The 21157-nt window shown below is 38.0% G+C and overlaps 1 protein-coding gene, 1 non-coding gene and 2 pseudogenes across 2 annotated transcripts; 3 read left to right on the top strand and 1 right to left on the bottom strand.

Moving 5' to 3' along the window:
• The first annotated feature begins 92 nt into the window (after positions 1 to 92).
• Positions 93 to 2831, top strand: LOC125596709 (annotated as a pseudogene).
• A 1019-nt stretch (positions 2832 to 3850) lies between these two features.
• On the top strand, positions 3851 to 5872 carry LOC125596710 (annotated as a pseudogene).
• Positions 5873 to 12655: 6783 nt separating this feature from the next.
• Positions 12656 to 13336, top strand: LOC125596708. Its single transcript, XM_048771765.1, has one exon. It carries the CDS (start codon positions 12656 to 12658, stop codon positions 13334 to 13336), a length of 681 nt encoding a protein of 226 aa, XP_048627722.1.
• A 3604-nt stretch (positions 13337 to 16940) lies between these two features.
• LOC125596712 lies at positions 16941 to 17047 on the bottom strand. The gene has a single exon (XR_007331209.1). It is a non-coding gene; the product is annotated as a small nucleolar RNA R71 (small nucleolar RNA).
• Between the last annotated feature and the right edge of the window lie 4110 nt (positions 17048 to 21157).

The following is a 21157-nucleotide window of genomic DNA, read 5'->3' as shown; positions in this document are numbered from 1 at the left end:
ATTAATGTCCATACCCTGTTATCATCTACCCTGATAATTGCGTGTGAGTGGTAGTGACTTTATGTTAAATGATGTTGTGTTCCATTGCGTAGATAAGTTCCCAGAAGAAGAAAACAGCGTTATTGCGCCTAAGCGATTCGTACAAAGGTTGAAGAAACAGAATGAGCTGTTCCGGAGTTATATACCGGTGCTTTTCCAAACTCCTCTGTCTTTACAAAGACAATATTCATTTTCATTAAACTGGCAATTACTATTGTCATGTAGGATGCACTGAGTTTCTGAACTATTTGCTAAACGAAGTTGTTGACATCTGGAGAAAGAGGCTAAAGCTACTACAAAACCTGAACGCGAAACCTCATCATCATCATCCCCTGAAAAGATTGCAAACGGACCAAAAGCTCCCTTGCAAATGGTGTGCACAAAGAGCCAGTTGTTACTGGGTGCACAACATTTTTCAGGTCCGTTCACTTTTCCTTCTAAGTTGTGACTAATTAGTGCAATTGTGTTTGCTAAATTTGGATTCTGGATATGTGACAGGGCATACTTACCAACGAGACAAGGTGTCTACGATGCGAGACAGTGACAGCAAGAGACGAAACCTTTCCTAGATCTAAGCCTTGATATCGAGCAGAACAGTTCGATAACTAGCTGTTTGAAAAACTTCAGCTCCACAGAGACTCTTCACGCTGAGGACAAGTTCTTCTGTGACAAATGCTGCAGGTAAGATGTTGGTTTCTTACTCTCACCCCCCCATTGCTTTTTGAAGTTAATTCCTCAGCTGTTCATTTCTTGCAGCTTACAAGAAGCACAAAAGAGGATGAAGATCAAGAAGCCACCACACATCTTAGTCATCCATCTAAAACGGTTCAAGTACATGGAGCAGCTAGGGCGTTACAAGAAGCTCTCTTACCGAGTCGTCTTCCCTCTGGAGCTAAAACTGAGCAACACGGTGGAGCCATACACAGACGTGGAGTACTCGCTCTTTGCAGGGTGGTTCACGTGGAAGCGGACCGAACCATGGCCATTACGTGAGCCTAGTGAAAAGCCATAACCATTGGCTATTCTTTGATGATGAGAACGTGGAGATGATTGAAGAATCAGCTGTGCAAACGTTCTTTGGATCGTCTCAGGAGTATTCAAGCAATACTGATCATGGTTACATCTTGTTCTATGAGAGCCTTGGACCAACAAAAGTGAAAAAAAGGTGAGCTGAGTAAGGCAAAAGGACTTTTCTTTTGGATATTTTCTTTAACTACTTAGTAATGGTATATGACTATATGTTTGTGACTTGCAAGTCCTTCAAATTGACAGTTACTTTATATTGACTTCTCTGTCTCTCTCTCCCCCAAAGATACATATTTGGTGAGTTTAAATTGGAAAAGTTTTTTTTTTCTTTTAAACTAAAATATCTGTAAACTTCAAAGGCCATGTACAGTTAATCGCAAATAAATCTTGTCTTTGTATCTTCTTTCAAAGAAATAATGCGAATAAAAAGCAATGAATAAGAAGAAATATACAATACATTATGTTGAATTACAATAGACGTGTTAAGTTTAACAGTTATGAAAGTGTATAATCATCTATGAAAGTTGGGAAACCAAAAAAATCTGGCTCTTGATAGAATTATTACCATGATTTAGGAACAAACCGAACAAGAACAAAATGTTGCTTGATGTGATGTTGATTTCAAAGTCTGTTTACAGCCCATTATAATTAATTGAGCTGGAAATAAAGTTAGGCATCGCGAGAATCATACTCGTGTCGTGAGAATAAAGTTATGAAACAAGAATACAAACAAATAAACAATGTCTAGAAAAGAGAGAGAGGAGTTCACGGGAGAAGAAGAGGAAGAAGATACAGCCAGAAAAATAGCATCACCCGTGAGACATGTCCTTTTCGTTATGTTTGCTCATCTACAAACATGGTAGTTTCACACTGCAACTTTCCAATTTTGAAAAGTCTAAGTACTCTTCTAAAACCATGATTTAACTAAATAAAGAAAAAGTGTGTCACAAAAAACAAAACCTGATATTAGTAAGTAAAAGTCAATAAATTTTCAAAAATGCTGACAGTGGCCAGTGGGCATGGGAATTAAATGCATATGAGAAAATTACATTTTATCATAAAAAAAAAAAAAAAAAAAAAGAAAAGCATATGGAGATGGGGTGGATTTGATATGGTTGGGGTAATGTCTCTTGATTCTAGTACAATACCATTATATCAAGAAATTGTTCTGTATAAAATGAGCATTATAACATCTGCCTGAACTTACAGCCGCCGGCTTTGCTCCTCCTCTGGCCGGCGCGTGACGGCTCCGTTAGCGTCACCGTCGGTCCAGTCCGAGTGTTTTCTTCTTCTATTGTAGTTTGTGTGGTCAGTTTTCTGGGTAGCTTCGGATCAGAACAAAGAGAGAGGTTCCGGGTCGAAGAGTTCGTGAATCGTTATTCTGGTGGTTCTGAACTGGCGGGTTGGAGTTTTGTTGTTGATTTATCATGGTGGATTCTGCTGGGTTTTAGCCCTATGTCCCTCTTCGTCAGTTTTTGTTTGATCATCTTGCCTGCGTTTGAATCCGATTAATTGTGCTTGGGAGTGTAGAGTTTTTCTTAGTTGATCTTTGATTCAGCTACGGTGAAGCAGCGCGCGTGACGTGGGATGAGCAGTTGGTTGGTATTGTGGTCGAGGAGAAGCTGGTTTCAGGACACCTCTCCATCTCCCTGTTGGTAAGGGTCCTTCTCTGTCCCTTGAATAAGGTTATTTTCCTGGTCGCACTTTGGTATTTGTTTATCCTCTGTGGCTTCTGTGTGTTGAAGCTAAAGAGGTTAAGGCTTTGAAGTGTCCAGATGAAGGGTATGTTGAGTAGGGGTTTAATTTGTATCGGGTGTTGCTTCTCTTTGGGTGTTATTTTGGTTTCGCAAAGTGGTTTGTGTGTAGTCATCGTGAACGAGTGGTTCAGATGAGGGTGCTGCTATTCTTCTTGAAGTCCTCTGTGTGGTGCGTGCTCTCTTGCTCTCTGTTCGTAGCAAGAAGACGGCTAGTCGTAGTCAATTAAATTCTTGTTCTATTATCTCTTGTTAGCTTGTTTCTTGGATTCTCTTAGCAAGGTGTAGTTATGGTTTATTTGATTGTTTAGCTGCTCGTGTCCTATCCTTTTGAGCTTAAGTTTCCCACTGTTGTGATTTCGTTTCCGGAGATCCGTATGTGTTCTGCCGGATTTAGTTTCATCATGTATCTTCTATGTTATCAATGAATTCTTCATATGGAAAAAAAAAAAATGAGCATTACAAAAAAAGGTAGATGTTACTAGTATATGACAGCTCATAAATAGTACTCCACTTATACAGTTGTAAATTAAAAGTACAGACATGCATTTATCGTCAGAGTAAATTAAATGTCATTAATGTTGATAGTAATGACAACAATAATGAAAATCTCTAATCAAGTTTGTTTATTAATTCAGGAGGGATATAAAGACGAGAGAGAGACGATATACTCCCTCGTTTCGGATTATTTGTCGTTATATGGTAAAATTTTTGTTTCAAAATAAGTATGATTTTATAATTTCAATGTAAAATTTATTGATTTTATATTTTAATATATTTTAATTGGTTATTTAAATATTATTAGGTGTATTGGTAATAATATTTTTATCTAATAAATATACAAAATAAATGTTTTTGTAATTTCTACGTCGAAATCTTGAATGACTAAAAGTAATCCGAGTAGGATAGAAGAAGAAGAAAGGAAAAGGGTAGTTTAGGAAATAAGAAAAAGAGGGGTAAAGGCGAAGGATTAGGAGTTGTCGTTATATCTGTTAGATGAATGAAAGCAGGAAAGGCATTCACGGCTTAATCACGCGGGCCCTGAGGAGTAGAGTAGTAGAGCCTTGTTCTGAACTCTCTCTCTCTTTCTATCTTCGAAGCTTCTTTACATGCAACAACAACAAGTCTCTTGAAAACTTCTTCTTAATTTTCTCCGTGGGCTCACGATTCTCTCTGCGATGGCTGCTGCGACTGGTGAAGGGGTTAGTAATAAAGATCACTCACTCTTCGGTTTTCTCATTCTGGAATCTAAATTCTTCCAAATGCGAAGATGATGAGACTTTGTGGTGGTGGTGGCTCTTTGTGATTCGATTCGATTCTAAAAGTTTTATCCTTTGCTTTCGATGGATCAAAGTGAAAGACTTTTATATCTATTTACAGTTTAGTGTTGTGGCTTGCTTCTTGGCAAACTCATTTTCGGTGGGGTGATAATGCTTTTCTACCAAATTCACCAAAAATATTTGAATCTGAAAAGAGACTCCTCAACTTGTACAGTGTTACTGTTGGTATCTCTAATCATTTTTTTTTTTTTTGGGTTAACATTTGTGATATTTTTTGGTTGGATCTTCCATGTTTTTTTTTTTCTTTTGAAACTTCAAAATCATGGTTTAGAAGAGTACTTAAAGACTTTTCAAAATGGGAAGTTGCGGTGTGAAACTATTAATGTTTGTAGAGAAGCAGGATCTTCCATGTTGTGATTTTGATTAATGTAACTGACACTAAAATTCTGATGTATTCAAAAGGGGAAGCAACAATTCCCAAGTGTTGCAGATGGTAACGGTAACGCACCAGTCAAGTATCCAAGCTTCAAGGCACCTAAGCTTAGCTTCTCTGATGGTCCCAAACATAACTCCATAGGTAAAATAGCTACAGTCAAAATTCCCTACCATGATAAATTGCAAAAAAAAAAAAACATACTAATGAGTAATGAGCTTTAAATTAACCTCTCCTTTTGCAAATTTTGCAGATGTGTTTCCTCTTCTTGTTAAGGAGGCTGACCATGGCATCAAGAATTCACTAGTGAGTTCTCTGCTTTTGAGATTAGGATTTTCTTACATTAGAACATGATAGTATTATATGAGAAAGTGTGCTAAGTCTTACAAGCTCCGCCATTTTGTATTAGGTCCAAGACGTGTGCACTATCTCAGTCTTACCTGACGAAGGAAACACAATCCCACAATGTACCTCCCAGTTTACTCTCTTGAGCTTTGTCAAGACTCTGTTTCCATCTAAAAACCACATGCTCATCGATGCCCAGCTCAACTGTCAGAAAACTCAGAACCGCATCAACGTGCTTCTGGGGGGGAACAGATTCCTACCAGTCATGCGTCGTGGACATCAACGTCGAGAAAGGGAATGGTGCTGAGGCTGAAGAAGTTGTTGCAAGTCTCAAATCTGAGAGTGTAGTAAGTGCTCTTATTACATATGATAGTTTGCTTGGTGCCTAACTCTTATGTCTTTTTACAGCATATGCAAAAGGTATTGCAGAGACAAGCAAGCTTGAGCACTGGTAAAAAAGATAACAAACATTTAGGTAATATTGCGTAATTAGCTGTATATGAACTGAAATCTTGAGAATATTATTTATGTTGCAGATAAAGCTATCTCAGAGAGATGCCATGATGCACCAACGAACAGGTGGAGAAGATACAAGCGTGCTGCTCATTTGATTCAAGAAAAATTGTCATTCTATTCTCCATCTTGTAAGTAGTACTTAACTCTACATCGGTATAATAAAGTCATTATAGTATATTACTTTAACGATGCATATTCACTATGATATGCAGATCAAGTGTGGGGACGTTGATATTGATCTACTTGACACTGAGAGTGAGGCTAATAAACGGTGACAACAGCTTCAATCATATGTAGTAGTCAAAAACTGTAACATCTCTCTTTGGTGCTTTGTTTTTGAATCGCCCTAAACTCTTTTGTTCCAATAAAATGTTGATAAAGTGAATACTTTCATTGTGAATAACACTTGCGAATGCTTAATGTCTGATTTAAAATAGTACCAAGTATAGATCTTAATGACAATATTTTTTTTGATGTCAGTATGGTTGTGTTATTTGTGGGACTTCAAAAAGTTATCAGTATGGTTGCATGTGTTTGCGATGCTTTTAGTTGTTGTTATACTACTCGCCGTGTGACGGTAAATGGGGAAGAAAGAAGACACCATAAGTCCATAACTACTATTGTGTGATAGAGAAACTGTTATAGAGCTTCTGTATGCGACCACTGAGAGCATCTCCGACCCACCCCTTTATTGTTTTTATATGCTACAATAAAGGAAAATCTACTCCAACCCACCTCTATTTCTTCCCCTATAATAGCGATTGCTATTTTTTCTTATATATTTAGGGAAAAATAGCATTCATCTATAATAGAAATGTATTTTTTATTTACAAAATAGTCTTTTAACTTTTGTGATTATAACTAAAATACATGTTTATGAAAAAAATACAATTTTACATATAAATGCACAAATTTTTGTTTACATACTAATTTTTAATTTTTATAATTATAAATAAAATAAATAAAAAAAATATCTAATTATTTTATGTTTACATACTAATTATTTTATTTTAAAGTCAGACTTTTTATTTAATGAATGATATCTAAAATTTTACATTGATAATTAAAACTATTAATTAAAATTTAATTACTAAAAGTTTAACATAATTTTACATATTGATAACATATTAAAATTAAACTTAAATATTGAAACAACTTAATACTTAAATATTAATCAATACAACATGTTGAAACAACTTAATACTCCGATAAATTATTTCCGGATCCACAAAAAATGCTAAAATATTGTCCAAACGACGTGGGTGGAGGAGGAGCTTGCTGATTTTGTTGCTGGTGACTGCGCTTTTGTAAAATATGTGTTTTCTCTACTTGGAAATGTTCACGGACATTGGATCTTCTATGGAATTTACGTCACAAAATAAAATTTGTTTATTTCCTTCATCTGTTTTAAAGAAAAATTTTGTCTTTGAATCTCCAACTAATGTTTGTCTTGTTCACTTAACTTCTTTAGGTTCTCTCAAAATTTTTTATTTCCTTCTTCTAGTGTATTGGAAGAGAAGCTCCACCACCAAAAGTCCAAATACCAGATGATGAAGATAATCGGTTCCAAGAGTTTCTAAGTTGATTCAAAAAAATCAAGGATAAGGAAGCTCGTTTCTCACTTTGGAATGCATTAATCGACCATTTATGGGAAAATATAGTAATGAGATGTTTAGATAATGTCTATTTTGTTTTATTATTATTTTCTAATGTCATTTGTAATAAAATGTCTAATTTAAATAATATTGCATTTTATGAAAAAAATAAAAAGTTATAATAAATGAGTTAATTTGCAACATTTATAAGTTAAATGTGTTATTTATAAAAATAAAAAAATCTTTTAAGAATATTTTTTTTATAGAGGAAGAAACAGGTAAATAGATTGGAAAGAAACTCATCTCTATTATAGAGTTTATCTATTATAGAAGAAAAAAATAGAGGAATAAATTGGAGATAGTGATAACGTCTAAAACGAAATCAGTTGACAAAGGTGTGTGTGTGTTAATTTCATTGTGTGGTTTCTTTCTCTGGCGTTGCATAATCATATTCTAGTTAGTAATAATAATATGTTTATGTTTATATATTAAAATGCATTCATTCTCTGTATATGTCAAATGTCTAATAAGATGGAACATCACAAACTTTCTTGATCCATTCTTTTCGTTGGTTCACAACTCACAAGGTTCTTAAGCGGTATGTGAAGTCAAAACCCACAAATATACCACTATACAGCCCACAAATACCCAACACAGTCTCCGTTGCCCACAAATACCCAACACAGTCTCCGTTGTTTTATGAGAGCCAGAATTAGATCATGATCATACTTTGAGCCATACAAAAAAAAAATCCACAGCTGCAAACATAAACAACGTAGAGACATACTCCCTTTGTTCCTAAAAAAATGATTTTCTAGAGTTATTTTTTATTTCAAAATAATAAATTTTCTAGAATTTTAAGGTACTTTTAGTAGGTAATGTTGATAAATTGTATTGTTTTAAGAAAAATTAATTAAAAATATTTGAATTAATTAAATACTATTGGTTGATGGTTATTGAAAAAGGTATAGTGAAATAAACAATAAATTTAATTGTAAACATTTATTATATTCTTAATATGCGTAAATACTCTATAAATCCTTCTTTCAGGAACAGAGGGAGTAGCAAACAAGTATACAACCACTAGATAAGTCAAAACCATGATCCCTTTTAATTCTTTTGGTTCACTGTGTTCTAAAAAAATACTCTCTCCGTTTCCGAAATTAAGATTTTCTAGATTTTCTTCTTGTTTCAAAGATAAATTTTCTATATTTTTAAGATACTTTTGTATATTTTTGAGAAACATTAATTATAAATACTAGTGGTGTGTCCGCGCTTCGCGCGGATTGTCTGACATATGAATTCTTGAAATTTGTTAATTTTTCCGCTAGTTTGTTGTATTATTTTTGAAAAATCCCTAGCAGGTTGTATGACCGAATGCAAGGGCTTTACATTACTGCTTTTATCTAATTATTCTGAAATAATTAGGACTAATTAAAAAAATCAGTGACTGATTTGAAACCCCTAGTTGGAGAGGCTGTTGTTATGAACTCCTAAAATGAGTACTCAAAACTTGAGCTATTGTTTATTTACACATATGGACAGATAACGAATATCATAAGAATATGTATGACATAAACCTTAATATATGGTTTGAATTAATGTAAATAGGAGCACTTACTTGGTACGCAAGAATGTGGATGAGCCAAAGAATTCACCATCATGTTTTAGACATATGGTTGTAAACAGTAGGTGTATGCATGTGTAGCATATAGTGTCATGAAAAAGTGGTGTAGATATCGTATTTAAGTAACTGGAAACTGGAATTGAGATGAATGTTTTACGTACGGTGGGAAACTAAGTTGATTATCGCTCTTCCCCCAGTTTTTTTCTTTAAGGGATTGTTGAAGGATGTATCACATATATAATTACTTAACCTTTGTTAGACACTCTTTACCCATTTCGGTGAATGTTTTATATAGAACGTTAACCTTACCGAAACAAATGTTGCAACTTGCAAGAGGTTAGTTTAACTATTTTTAAAAAAATGCCAATCAAAGATTGCACGTAGAAGAAAAGCCGATTGTATACATTTAAAATAAATCAAGTGATGTGGAGGTGCAGTTTCCAAGGTTCTTGTAACTATAAGAAATATAGATACATGTATCAACTTGGATAAAAGGAAAGATAAAGATCTTTTACAATAAAACTGAAGCCAATGATATTGCAGGAGGAGGAGGCGAGAGAGGCGCTGGTGACAGCGAGGTCTCCAAGATGATCCACCATCACCCGTTGAGACGATCTGAAAGGTTAACTTGGTAATGACCACAATCACCATATGAGTGGTGAAGTAGATAAGCTGCTTGAGTTCTTCTATGAATGATTGTAGCTTTGTGCAGGTCACTTTATCAGATCTGTCTATCGGAAGTAGTAACCTATCCTAGGTCATTTGTATTAGGATCAAACACTTGAGTAGGTTTGCGCTTTGAATAAATAATGAGTCACAAACACACGAATCCAAGCTAAATCCTTTATTCTTCACCATTGATGTAGAATATTCCAAATACTTATCTACATCAACCATAGTTTATGTACGTATAGACGATGGTATCATAGAATAAAGCAGCTTTCCTATATCAGTGATGAAATAATATCAGAAGGAAAAGAAAATGAAAACCAAAAAAAAATTGTTGCGGTTATCAAACATTGATACCTCTTGGGTGCTTCATAGAACTCATTGCTTGCTCAAACTTGAGACAGTGGACATGATGATGCCTCAAGATCGATGTAGTCAAGACCTTTTATATAAGCTTGGACAATGAACTGATTACTTCTCTCCCTGAGCATAGTTTGAACAAATACAATTATACAAATGCATGAGACCACTAAATAAGATTGATATATTTTAAAAGTGGAAGGCTTACCAGTCTTTCATATTCGGATAACCAAAGCAAATAGGCTACACCGACGTACATAGAAACAAATGGTTTGGTTAGATAATTTTCTGAATCGACTGTGTATGCTCTATTCCTAGCTACCTTCATTCAGGTAACAGCCACAAATGGCTTTGATGTTTTATCAGACAATACAATGTTACTTCATTTAAATAAACTTACGTGTTTAACCAGGCAGCAGTTGAGTAGTCCACTCTGATTCCTACGTGTTTCCCAGTTCCATTCACAAACTGCATGATCACAGCATCACCAACAGCACAAAAAGAGGCTGAATCAGTAAATGTAAATTATCTTTCATTATTATGAATAACCTAAGGTGATGGAGGTTAACAGATATGCTTGGATGGAGTAAAATTTATTCCAAACAATGTTTCTATTTAAATAAGAGAGATTCACCAAGTTTAAAAAAATAAGTCCACGGTCGTCACTCGTCAACCACAAACCCGTAAAAACAAAGCAAAATTAGTTTTAAACCTTTTTTTGAAAATTTTATTGAAACCTTTGTTTCTTTTAGTTTTCTATAATATCAAAATATTGGTTCCTCGAAACCATATAATTTTTTTAAATAGTCAAAGTTTTACTTGAACAAAAAAAATTACAATCGAAGAGAAATATGTTGCCATTAAACATTCAAAATGGCTCACAGAACATTAAAATATGTTTTTTCTCTGTATTTGCCTAACTTTTATCATCCCTTAGACAGTTCCACCCTTGGCCAAGAGCTCAAAAAATATCTGCAAAGATTGAATAAATAGCATTGATCCAAATAAAAAACTGTGCCCATCTCTAGCATGAAATTAAGTACATACTGACATGTTTACCACTCTTTCCGTTAATGGTTACATTCATTGCAGCGATCAGCTCAGCGAACTCTTGAGGAGTAAATTTAACATCATTAACTGAAAGTTCCATATCTCAGAGGAAGACAATCCACTAACCTGATAGAACATGGATCAATGAAACCATTCCAAGGATCTACACTGAGATTTTACAATCGAAATCAATCCACCTAAAAAAAGCATAATCAATTTAATAATAGGTTAAAAAAATGGACACAACTTACATTAAACTCTCGTCAAGGTATTTGACAATGACAATATATCGTATGGTTCCTGAACATTTCAGCTTGTATTGACTTAACTGAATCGGTTCTTTCAGTGAAAGACGTACCATCATTGAAGCGAAAAGAGACATGGGCATCAGACAGACGAAAATAGTTATTGCTCCGGGTGAAGTCGAAGCTACTTAGAGAGTAAACAGAACCCTCACTCAGATGGTCTCGGAAAGTGTGGAGATGGTTGGATAAGCATTGACTGTTTGGGAAGAACAAATAAACAGATTACAATTTCTGAGTTGTAAATTTCGTAATAATAGTTTATAAGAAAAGATGATGGCTCGCAAGGTACCTTCTCATCCAAGAGGAGCAATTCGCCACTGGTGGAGTCGCTACTTAATAGTGATTGACCTTTGGGATTTCGTTGCAGTGAGAGGCTGTGTAACGCAGGGGAGGAACACATATATAGCCAGAGCCTTTGGGTTCCGCGGTGGATGATGAGGCCGAGTTTATGCGAAAGAGTGGGAGGAGTGGTAAGAAAGTTAATACCTGGATAAATGCAGCTGCTAGCCTTAAATTGATTACGTTACAGAGGTGTTAGTCGGAGGTTGCGAGATCCCAAGAGTCACGGTGATTAAACGGAGCAGCTTTTGGTAACGAAGATAAGCCTGGACTTAATAAAAATGGATATTGGGCCTCTTTAGAGATCAGATAATAGTGGCCCAGTTTAAATACTCATAGTGGCCCAGTTTAAATAACGCAAGAAAATATATGATAGATCCGTGTATGACATGTCAAATTAAACGTTCCTGATTGGTCCGAATTAACGATCCTACGTGGACAGTCTACCTATTCCTCATATATCCTTTTTAATATTAGTTAGATTTGAATTGATTAGATTTAATTAGTGGAGAGTAATTAGAAAATGTATAGAAAAATAAATAATAAAGTAAACTGTAAACATTTATTATATTTTTAATAAGCATGAAATCTCTAGAAAATCTTATTTTCGGGAACGGAGGTAGTATTTGGTACGTAGTTTCTCCCTTATCCAAGGAGGGGAAGATATTTAAGTGTAATTAATCATTTCCCTTAAAATATAATGCAATTAATACACAAATCGGCAAAATGGAGGAAAGGGATATTCACCTTGATTTATCATTAGAGTAGTGGCGTGTGTGAAAATCGTGGCCAAGGGTTTAAATATATTAACGTGTCCCGTAGAAGATTTTGTGTTCTTACTTCTTATTATCGCCTTTACTCAAAAAGAAAGAGAAGCAGCCATGTCTCATCTTCTCAGGCGGCTCAAGCTATCCCTCCGAGTAAGATACCTCCATCTTCTCTTTGTCTAGTCACATGGCTGTTCTTTTTCGTATGTTTGGTTTATTTACAAACCTATCATTTCGCAGAGAAACCTCACGACTTCATCTAGGTTCTTGTCGTCTTCCCCAATCTATTATTATGTCAGGGGTGCTGAATCATGGGAACCAGTATCTGGCGAAACTATCATGATTCCTTCTCTTAAGGTGCCTACGGAGTTACTGAAGGAGATAGGAATGATAGGAGCATCCCTTGGTTGGGTAGCAACTTTGAAAAATGGTGTCGTGTGTCTTCAAGATGACCTAGACCTCCCTGATACTGACCCAAAACGCATTCCTCTTCCTCCTTTTGTAACTCTACCTCGTTGCATGCCAAACCCAAATCGTAACCAACGTATCTATGTCCTCTTCTTCTCCTAATGATGATGAAGACTGCATCGTGGCTGTCAAGTTCTTGGGACCTCAGCTAAGCTTGTGCAGGCCTGCTCAGAGAGATTGCAAGTGGAGCAACATCAGAATCACAGACCCCAGCTTCTTCTCCTCCCATGTAATGTACTCCAAGAGAGATGGCATGTTCTCCATGCCCGCTTCTAGAGGCCACTACATCGGATCATGGGATCTTGGGAGACACATCAAGGAACCAAAGATTCAGATGCTGCGGCTTCCCGATGAAGATCCAATTCCAGAAATGACAGAGAAAAAGTGGCAGAGATTAGAGTCTTGTTGTACGAAGCAACACTACTTAGTGGAGTCGTTACACACTGATGAGACTTTTATGGTGAAGTGGTACACAGAAAGCCATCCCATTACCAATAATTTATGGGATCATTTCCTTGTGTTGAAGATAGACAAGGAAGGAAATGCTGTTTACACCAAAGACATTGGACATCTCTGCATTTTACTCTCCAAGTCTGAAGCTATTTGTATTCCATCTAAATCGAACAGCAAAGTCAAAAACAGCGTCTATATGTTGAAAGAGCACGAGTTTGCCATTGTCATGATCAGCACTAACCAGAAGTTTGGTAGAACACCTTTCGCTTGCTCCTTACCTTACTATATTCCGAAAAGACTACTAATATAGTGTCTCCCTCTCAAAATCTATTTATGCTTTTAGAATCTTATTGTTGTGTTTTATTTTAATTAAAGAAAAACTATCTTATATTTTTTTTGTCTATGGATTTAAGTTTCTGTGATAAGAATGTAAACGCAGATTTGCATGTGGGTTTGAGTTTTGGTTCGTTAAACTTGGGAGGAATTGTAAACTACAAAAAGAAAAAAAGAAAAGAAAGAAGGAACTCACTAGTGACAGTGATGGTTACCAGTGGTCTTCTTTCAAAGGAAATGCAAACTCCTCCTCCTTTAACAAGAAGAGTATGTTTGGCACTAGCATCAATGAAGGTATGCAGTCTTAATTAGGTTCCCGTATGTACATCTGTTCAAATTGTAAATAGCTATGTAAATCATAATCTCATTAAGAACAAAAGTATGTATGAACATGCCGCCCGTATATACATACATTGTACAACAAAAATAAGCAGAACGAGCGCTTTACTGAAAAAATCCCTTTAATTATTGGTTTATTGAAATTCGAGGAAATTAAAAAACACACTGAAAATTGAAATTAACTGAATCAAAATAAGAATTTATCTAAAATTAATGTAAAAAAACTATTCAAAGCTTGCTTCATCTTCCTCACTCCAAGTTTGTCTTCTTCTTCTGCTCCATGAAATCGCTAACTATCTCTTCGTACCCCTTAAACAATGGCTTTTCTTCTTCTTCGAGATTTGTAGGTAATGCCCTTTGTACTCAACTCAAACTCGTGAAGTATGTCACCAACAGCAAGGATATGTATGATTTTTTTGCCGTCACGATCTCTGGCATCTGTTATAGAATATGGAACTGAATGATTCTATTAACAATGAGAATACAACGTATATATAGTGTACAAGAGATACTAGGTAATAAGTATTTACTATTCTACCCTTCTCTATACATATCTTCTACATCCCCCTCAAAATGGATGTACTCCTTGTACTCCAATCTTGGATATGAGTTCCTCGAATCGAGCACGAGCCAATGGCTTTGTTAGAGCGTCGGCTAATTGATCGCGTGTGGAGACATGAGTGACTCGTAAGGCGCCAGATTGGACGTTTTGACGAACAAAGTGAAAATCCAACGCCAAATGCTTCATGCGTGAATGGAATACAGGATTGGCGCTCCAGTAAGTAGCTCCCACATTATCACAATAGATCACCGGAGAGGAGGTTAAGGTGACACGAAGTTCAGTCAAGAGAGAGCATACCCACCGCATCTCGGCTGCAGTATTAGCAACTGACCGATACTCTGCTTCAGTTGATGAACGAGCAACACCAGACTGCTTTTTCGAGGACCAGCCAATGGGAGCCTTTCCAAGGTACAATATGTAGGCGTTTGTAGAGATGAAGTCGTCGACGTCGCCTGCCCAGTCGGCATCGGAGTAGGCGTGGAGAGTCATGTTGTACGAGTAGAGAGAAATATACCGTGAGAAGTGGTGCCTGCTAGGTAGCGTAACACTCGTTTCACAGCGTGCCAATGGAGGTATGTAGGACGATGCATGAATTGTGCTAGTCGATTGACACAATACGCGATATCTGGTCGTGTAAGGGCCAAATATTGCAAGCTTCATGATATCTTGCATATTTACATTGTTTTATCCATTCACCCATGTGCATTTTGATCATATCGACTAGGATTTAGCCATGTTTAGGTTGCATTTTGCATACATGAGTCTTATCAGGTATTGAAGTACCACATGGATTCTTGGAGGCATTTGGGTGCATTTGGAGCTCAAAGGAAGTGTTTAAAGCGATCAACGGACGAGCAGCGCACCAGAGCGACCTCACCGGAGCGACGCCGTGAAGTCGCTGTGACACACATCCCGGAGCGATCCAGCCAGAGGGACATGGAGAGGTCGCTCGCGCTTTTATCGTGAGACACCCCTCTCAGAGAGACTTGCCAGAGCGACGCTCCGAGGTCGCTCGCGTTTTGACGGGGCGAGACACGAAGAAACGCGTCGGGAGCGACCTCCTGGGAGCGACTATGCTAGGTCGCTCCGCGTGTTTGATTGGACAATTTTTATGTTATTTCAGGGGCTTTTGGTCATTTGTTTTATTGTTTTTAGATTGCCTAAACCTAAGTTAAGTACGGAGAGAGCCACCAGAGAAAAAAGAATCTCTTTTCTAGAGAAGAACTAGTAAAAAAACCTCTTTTGATTCAGATTTCATTGCTTTTATCTTGTGTTCTTGTTGATTTCTTATCTATTTCTCTACATGGTTAATCTGAAATCCAATATGGGTTTAAGAGGAATCATGGAGATTAGTGAGTAATCACCTTTTGAATTCATGGGTTAGGGAGATTAAGGGTGATTAGGTTAGTTCTAGGATGTTTTAGTGTAGATCATTCTTGTTCCTTGCTAGTAGAGTATTCCTAATGCATCTTCTGAGTTGGCCACTCAAAAGTTGATCAATAGGCATTTCCCACCCGAAAGGTGTTTGATGAAATGCCTGAGACAACTCTCCTAGGCTTTTAGTATACTTTGCCAAAGACATTTGTTGTTAAAGGTGCTAAGATAGCTAATAGACTTGTTAGTAATGATTGCTTTCATATTATTCAACCAAAGACATTTGATTTTTGAGATATGTTAGCAAATGAGCATTTATCTAGACATAGAGCTTGCTTAGAATTGTGTCTAGGCTTAAGGTTGATAGTTTGATTGATCATTTGCCATCCTTAGTTCGATACTTGATCACCCAAGGTCTAATCCCTATGCCCATGAGTTCTCTTTTCCCTTAGTCAAGAAAATATCATTCTGTAATTGCTTTCTAGTATTAGTAGTAATTTAAAACATATCTAAATCATTGGTTGCAGTTAGATTAAGTGAGCACTTGCATTCTCAGTGCTTTGATATCCCTCAGAACTGGTTCGACAATCACTATACTACAACATTTGTCTTAGGAGCCTTGAAAACTCCTAACATCAAATTGGCGCCGTTGCCAAATTCTGAGTAGATTTGAACATTGAGATTTAGTCACTTACTTGAGACTAAGTCATTTTTATTTTCTTTTGTTACTGATTCTTCTTCTTCACCTACCTTTAACTTTCAGGTGTATGAACTTGAGGAGCAGGGGTCCAACAAATCTAGTTCCAATAGTAGCAGACATCAGAGCTTTAGAGAGGGAGTGTGTTCGAGCTAGAAGAGAAGAAGAACAACAAGCCCACCTGCAGCGATTGGATATTGATATGGCAAATCCACCGCAAGGGGCAGAACACCAACCGCGGGCAGCTCGACCCATTGGTACTTATGACCGGCCAACATTCGTGGTCACAGACTGGGAATCCGAGCACCGGCTGTGGCAGCCAACAACTTTGAGGTCAAGTCATGACTCCTCAACGTGATCGAGAACAACAAATATCATGGCTTGGCTTTAGAGGACCCATTCGATCACTTGGACAGGTTCAACAGCTACTGTGGGTTGTCAAAAACCAATGGTGTGTCAGAGGATGGCTTAAAGCTGAAGTTATTCCCTTTCTCTTTGCGGGATAAGGCACGTCAGTGGGAGAAGTCTCTACCCAGCGACTCTATCACTACTTGGGATGAGTGTAAGAGAGCATTCTTGGAGAAATTCTTCTCATCCTCACGAACTGCTAAGCTGAGAAATGAGATCTCCAGTTTCCAATAGAAGAACTTGGAAGGATTCAGTGAAGCCTGGGAGAGATTCAAAGGCTATCAAACCAAATGCCCACATCATGGTTTCTCTAAGGAGAGCTTGCTCAGTACCTTCTACAGAGGTGCCCTTCCTAAGTACAGAGCCAGATTGGATACAACTAGCAATGGGTTCTTCTTGGGAAGAACTGAAGACGATGCAGAAGAGCTGGTTGACAACATGGTGAAGAGTGATGCAGTCTACAGTGCAGATCACGACAGGGGCAGTAGGGTTGATGATAAGCAGACGAGGAAAGAGATCAAAGCTTTGGAAGACAAGATCGACCTACTCATTGCTGAAAAAGCCACCCAAGAGCAGCTGAAGTTTGTTGGTAACTCCAAGCAGGACGATCCACCTTTTGTCCATGAGGTTGAGGGTTTGGAAGGTCAGGAAGAGCTGTGTTTCATCAACAACAATGGTAGCTAGTACAAAAAAGAGCCCAACTTTCAGTACAACAACTACCAACAGAAATCCTACCCCAACAACCAACAGATTGGTTATCCGCCTCGAAACAACCAGCATGGCAGCTATCAACCTTAGCAAAACCCCTCATCTGGTTCCTCTGCTCCTCAAGAGAGCAGCACTGACACCCTGCTGAAACAAATCTTGGAGTCTTAGACTAGAAGTGAGAAGCATGTTGGTTATGAGTTGAAGAACCTTCATTCCAAGATTGATGGGAGCTACAATGAGCTCAACAACAAGTTCTCACATCTTGCTTCTACAGTCAAGAATTTAGAGAATCAGTTTGCTTCCATGAACACTCACCAGACTCGCCAGCAAAGATCTCTACCCGGAAAATCTGACCAAAACCCCAAGGAGGCCAAAGCTATCACCCTTAGGAGTGGTAAGCAGTTACCTCCTACAACCCTCACCAGGGATGCTGAGAAACTAGGTGAGGAGGTGGCCATCAACTTAGATGATGAAGTGGTGATTGTTGATGAGAAAATCAATGATGAAATCTTGGAGAAGATTGTGGAAGCCAAAGGTAAAGGAAAGGTGGGGGAAGAGAAGAAAACAGTGAAAGATGGTGAAGTTCTTGCTCCAGCAAGTGAGAATTCTTTTGTTCCTCCTCCCTATGAACCCAAACTACCATTCCCTGGTAGATTCAAGAGGCAGCTGCTAGAGAAGTACAAGGCTTTGTTTGACAAGCAAATGAGTGAAGCTCAGGTTGCAATGCCCATCATCGATGCTTTCATGTTGATTCCTCAATACAACAAGATCCTGAAAGATGTTGTAGCTGCAAAGAAGAAGGAAATGGAAAGCATGATGATTCTTACCCATGAGTGCAGTGCCATCATCCAGAGGCTTGATGTTCCAGAGAAGTTAGAGGATCCAGGATGTTTCACACTACCTTGTGCTCTTGGACCTATGGTATTTGAGAAATGTCTCTGCGATTTGGGAGCTAGTGTCAGCGTGATGCCTTTGTCTGTTGCAAAGAAGCTTGGATTCACTCAGTACAAGAAGTGTAGACTCTCTCTGGTGTTAGCTGATCGTTCAGTGAAGTACCCTGTGGGCATCTTAGAGGACCTACCTGTGAAGATTGGAAGGTATGAGATACCTACAGATTTTGTGGTGCTTGAGATGGGTGAGGAGGCTCAAGACCCATTGATTCTTGGAAGACCATTCTTAGCTACAGCAGGAGCAATTGTTAAGGTGAAAGAAGGCACGATTGATCTCCATTTGGGTAAAGGGGATGTTCTCCACTTTGACATCAAGGAGAAAATGAAGAAACCAACTGTGTTCGGGCAAGCCTTCTACATTGAAGAGATGGGCACTCTTGCTGATGAGCACCTTGAAGAGTTACCACCTAAGGACGACGAGGAGGGATCATCTCCCTCTACTCATTCCCCATAGAAGGTAACCCACAACTTTCCCTTGTATATACCATTTCGTTTTTGCATATTAGTTTTCTCTTTTTGGGTATCTCTCTCTCCTTGACAACACAGAGACTGTGTCATTTAAGTTTGGGGGAGGTACCAAGTATTTGATCACGTTTGCTTTGATGATTTTGAGTCTCATGCATTGCATTATACATATATATTTGCATAAAAAAAATTTTCATTTAGTTTGCATCATTTGCATTTCTAGGAGAGTCTAGAGCATATATGTTGCATTTACTTGCATTGGGAGCAATGATTTGAAATGTCTTGTAAAGAACATTACTTTGCACCTGAGTAGCTTATGCACCTCTCAAAAACACTTGTATGCTTCGAGCCTTGAAGACTCTTCCTGAAACTTGTTGATTGCTGAAACTCAGTCTTTGAAGCCAACTACAACCTTATTTGAACTGAACGAACTTAATGCATCTTGCTCATGGTCCCTTGTGTACTGAATCATGGATATACACACTTGAGTTGTCACATCCTTTATGCCAATTTTTTTTGACAAACTCTAGTGGTACACCATTCCCAAAATCCCTTCCTCCTCTTAAGCTTTCATTATTTGATGAGTGAAGCCTTTTTCGGAAAGCCTTACATGTGCATAATGTTGAGAGTATCGGGAACGACAATACTTGGTCTTCATTCTTGCTAGACTAGGCACTCTATTGTCTAGCTATAGGTGGGGGTGAGTGTGGTGACTATGGTTTGGAAGCATGAAAAGTTCAAAGGAAAAGAATAGACTCTTTGTGTTTAAATGGATAATCTTATTGGAATTAATAGATAAATGTCTAGCTCGAGTTTATGAAAAGTCATGGCTCCCGAAAAAAAAAAAAAAAGTGAGAAAAAGAAAGAAAAAGGGGGCTAGCAAAGTTGTTTAGAGCTAAGATTTGTTTAGAAATTGAGAAAATCCTTTATAGATTTCAAAGAAAAAGAGTTTTATGTGCAAAGTATTCTTGGGATCTTTTGGTGAGAGATGGGAGTTGGGTTTGACATTGGGAAGTGATTGTGTAACTTGTATGTTTGGGAAAAGGGTAGAACAATGGAGATTGAGCATTGTATGCATGAGTTGGTCCCTTTCTTAGATATATTATGTGCAATGTCAAGGCTACTTGTTTTGAGTGTAAACCACTTTAAAAGATCATGGATTTTGAACCTCTTGACCCACTTGAATAAAAGCCTTCCCTTACTCAACCAAATGATTTAGACCAATTGACCATTTGCAAGAATTCACTTGATGCTATGCTTAATGAACTTGAGAGTTGGCTGATTTGCATGTGTGAATGCATGATGATGAGTGTAGGGATGAAAAGAGTTGAATAGGCCTAGAGAAGCTAGAGTATAACAAGAGAGGGTGTACTAATGCTGAATTGAGATGTTGATTTGAGTGCTTTGTGTGTTTCTTTTGGCTATGAGTTCCCACCTTCAAACCTCTCTCCCTATGAGTTCTAGAAAGTTCACTTGAGGACAAGTAAAAGAATAAGTTTGGGGGAGTTGATATCTTGCATATTTAGATTGTTTTATCCATTCACCCATGTGCATTTTGATCATATAGACTAGGATTTAGCCATGTTTAGGTTGTATTTTGCATACATGAGTCTTTATCAGGTATTGGAGTACCACATGGATTCTTGGAGGCATTTAGGTGCATTTGGAGCTCAAAAGAAGTGTTTAAAGCGATCAACGGACGAGTAGCGCACCAGAGCGAACTCACCGGAGCGACGCCATGAAGTCGCTGTGACACACATCCCGGAGCGATCCAGCCAGAGCGACATGGAGAGGTCGCTCGCGCTTTTATCGTGAGACACCCCTCTCAGAGCGACTTGCCAGAGCGACGCTCCGAGGTCGCTCGCGTTTCCATGGCGAGACGACACAAAACGAAGCCCGGAGCGACCCACTGAGGTCGCTCCCGAAGTCCGGAGCGACTTGTTCGAGCGACACACCATGGTCGCTCGCGTCCTCTCGTCCAGAGACACCAAAATCGAGCATCCTGGAGCGACCCCTCAGAGCGACCTACCAAGGTCGCTCCCAGCCAGAGCGACCAGCCAGAGCGACCAGCTCAAGTCGCTCGCGTTTTGACGGGGCGAGACACGAATAAACGCGTCGGGAGCGACCTCCTGGGAGCGACTATGCTAGGTCGCTCCGCGGGTTTGATTGGACAATTTTTATGTTATTTCAGGGGCCTTTTGGTCATTTGTTTTATTGTTTTTAGATTGCCTAAACCTAAGTTAAGTACGGAGAGAGCCACCAGAGAAAAAAGAATCTCTTTTCTAGAGAAGAACT

This window comes from Brassica napus, unplaced genomic scaffold (genome assembly GCF_020379485.1).
Source record: "Brassica napus cultivar Da-Ae unplaced genomic scaffold, Da-Ae ScsIHWf_1267;HRSCAF=1811, whole genome shotgun sequence".
NCBI lineage: Eukaryota > Viridiplantae > Streptophyta > Magnoliopsida > Brassicales > Brassicaceae > Brassica > Brassica napus.
Note: the sequence above shows the minus strand (reverse complement) of the source record. Positions and strands in the feature narration are given on the sequence as shown.

What these genes read in the sequence shown, in the direction of transcription:
- LOC125596708 (XM_048771765.1), top strand. Translation starts at nt 12,656, where the DNA reads ATGTCCTCTTCTTCTCCTAATGATGATGAAGACTGCATCGTGGCTGTC.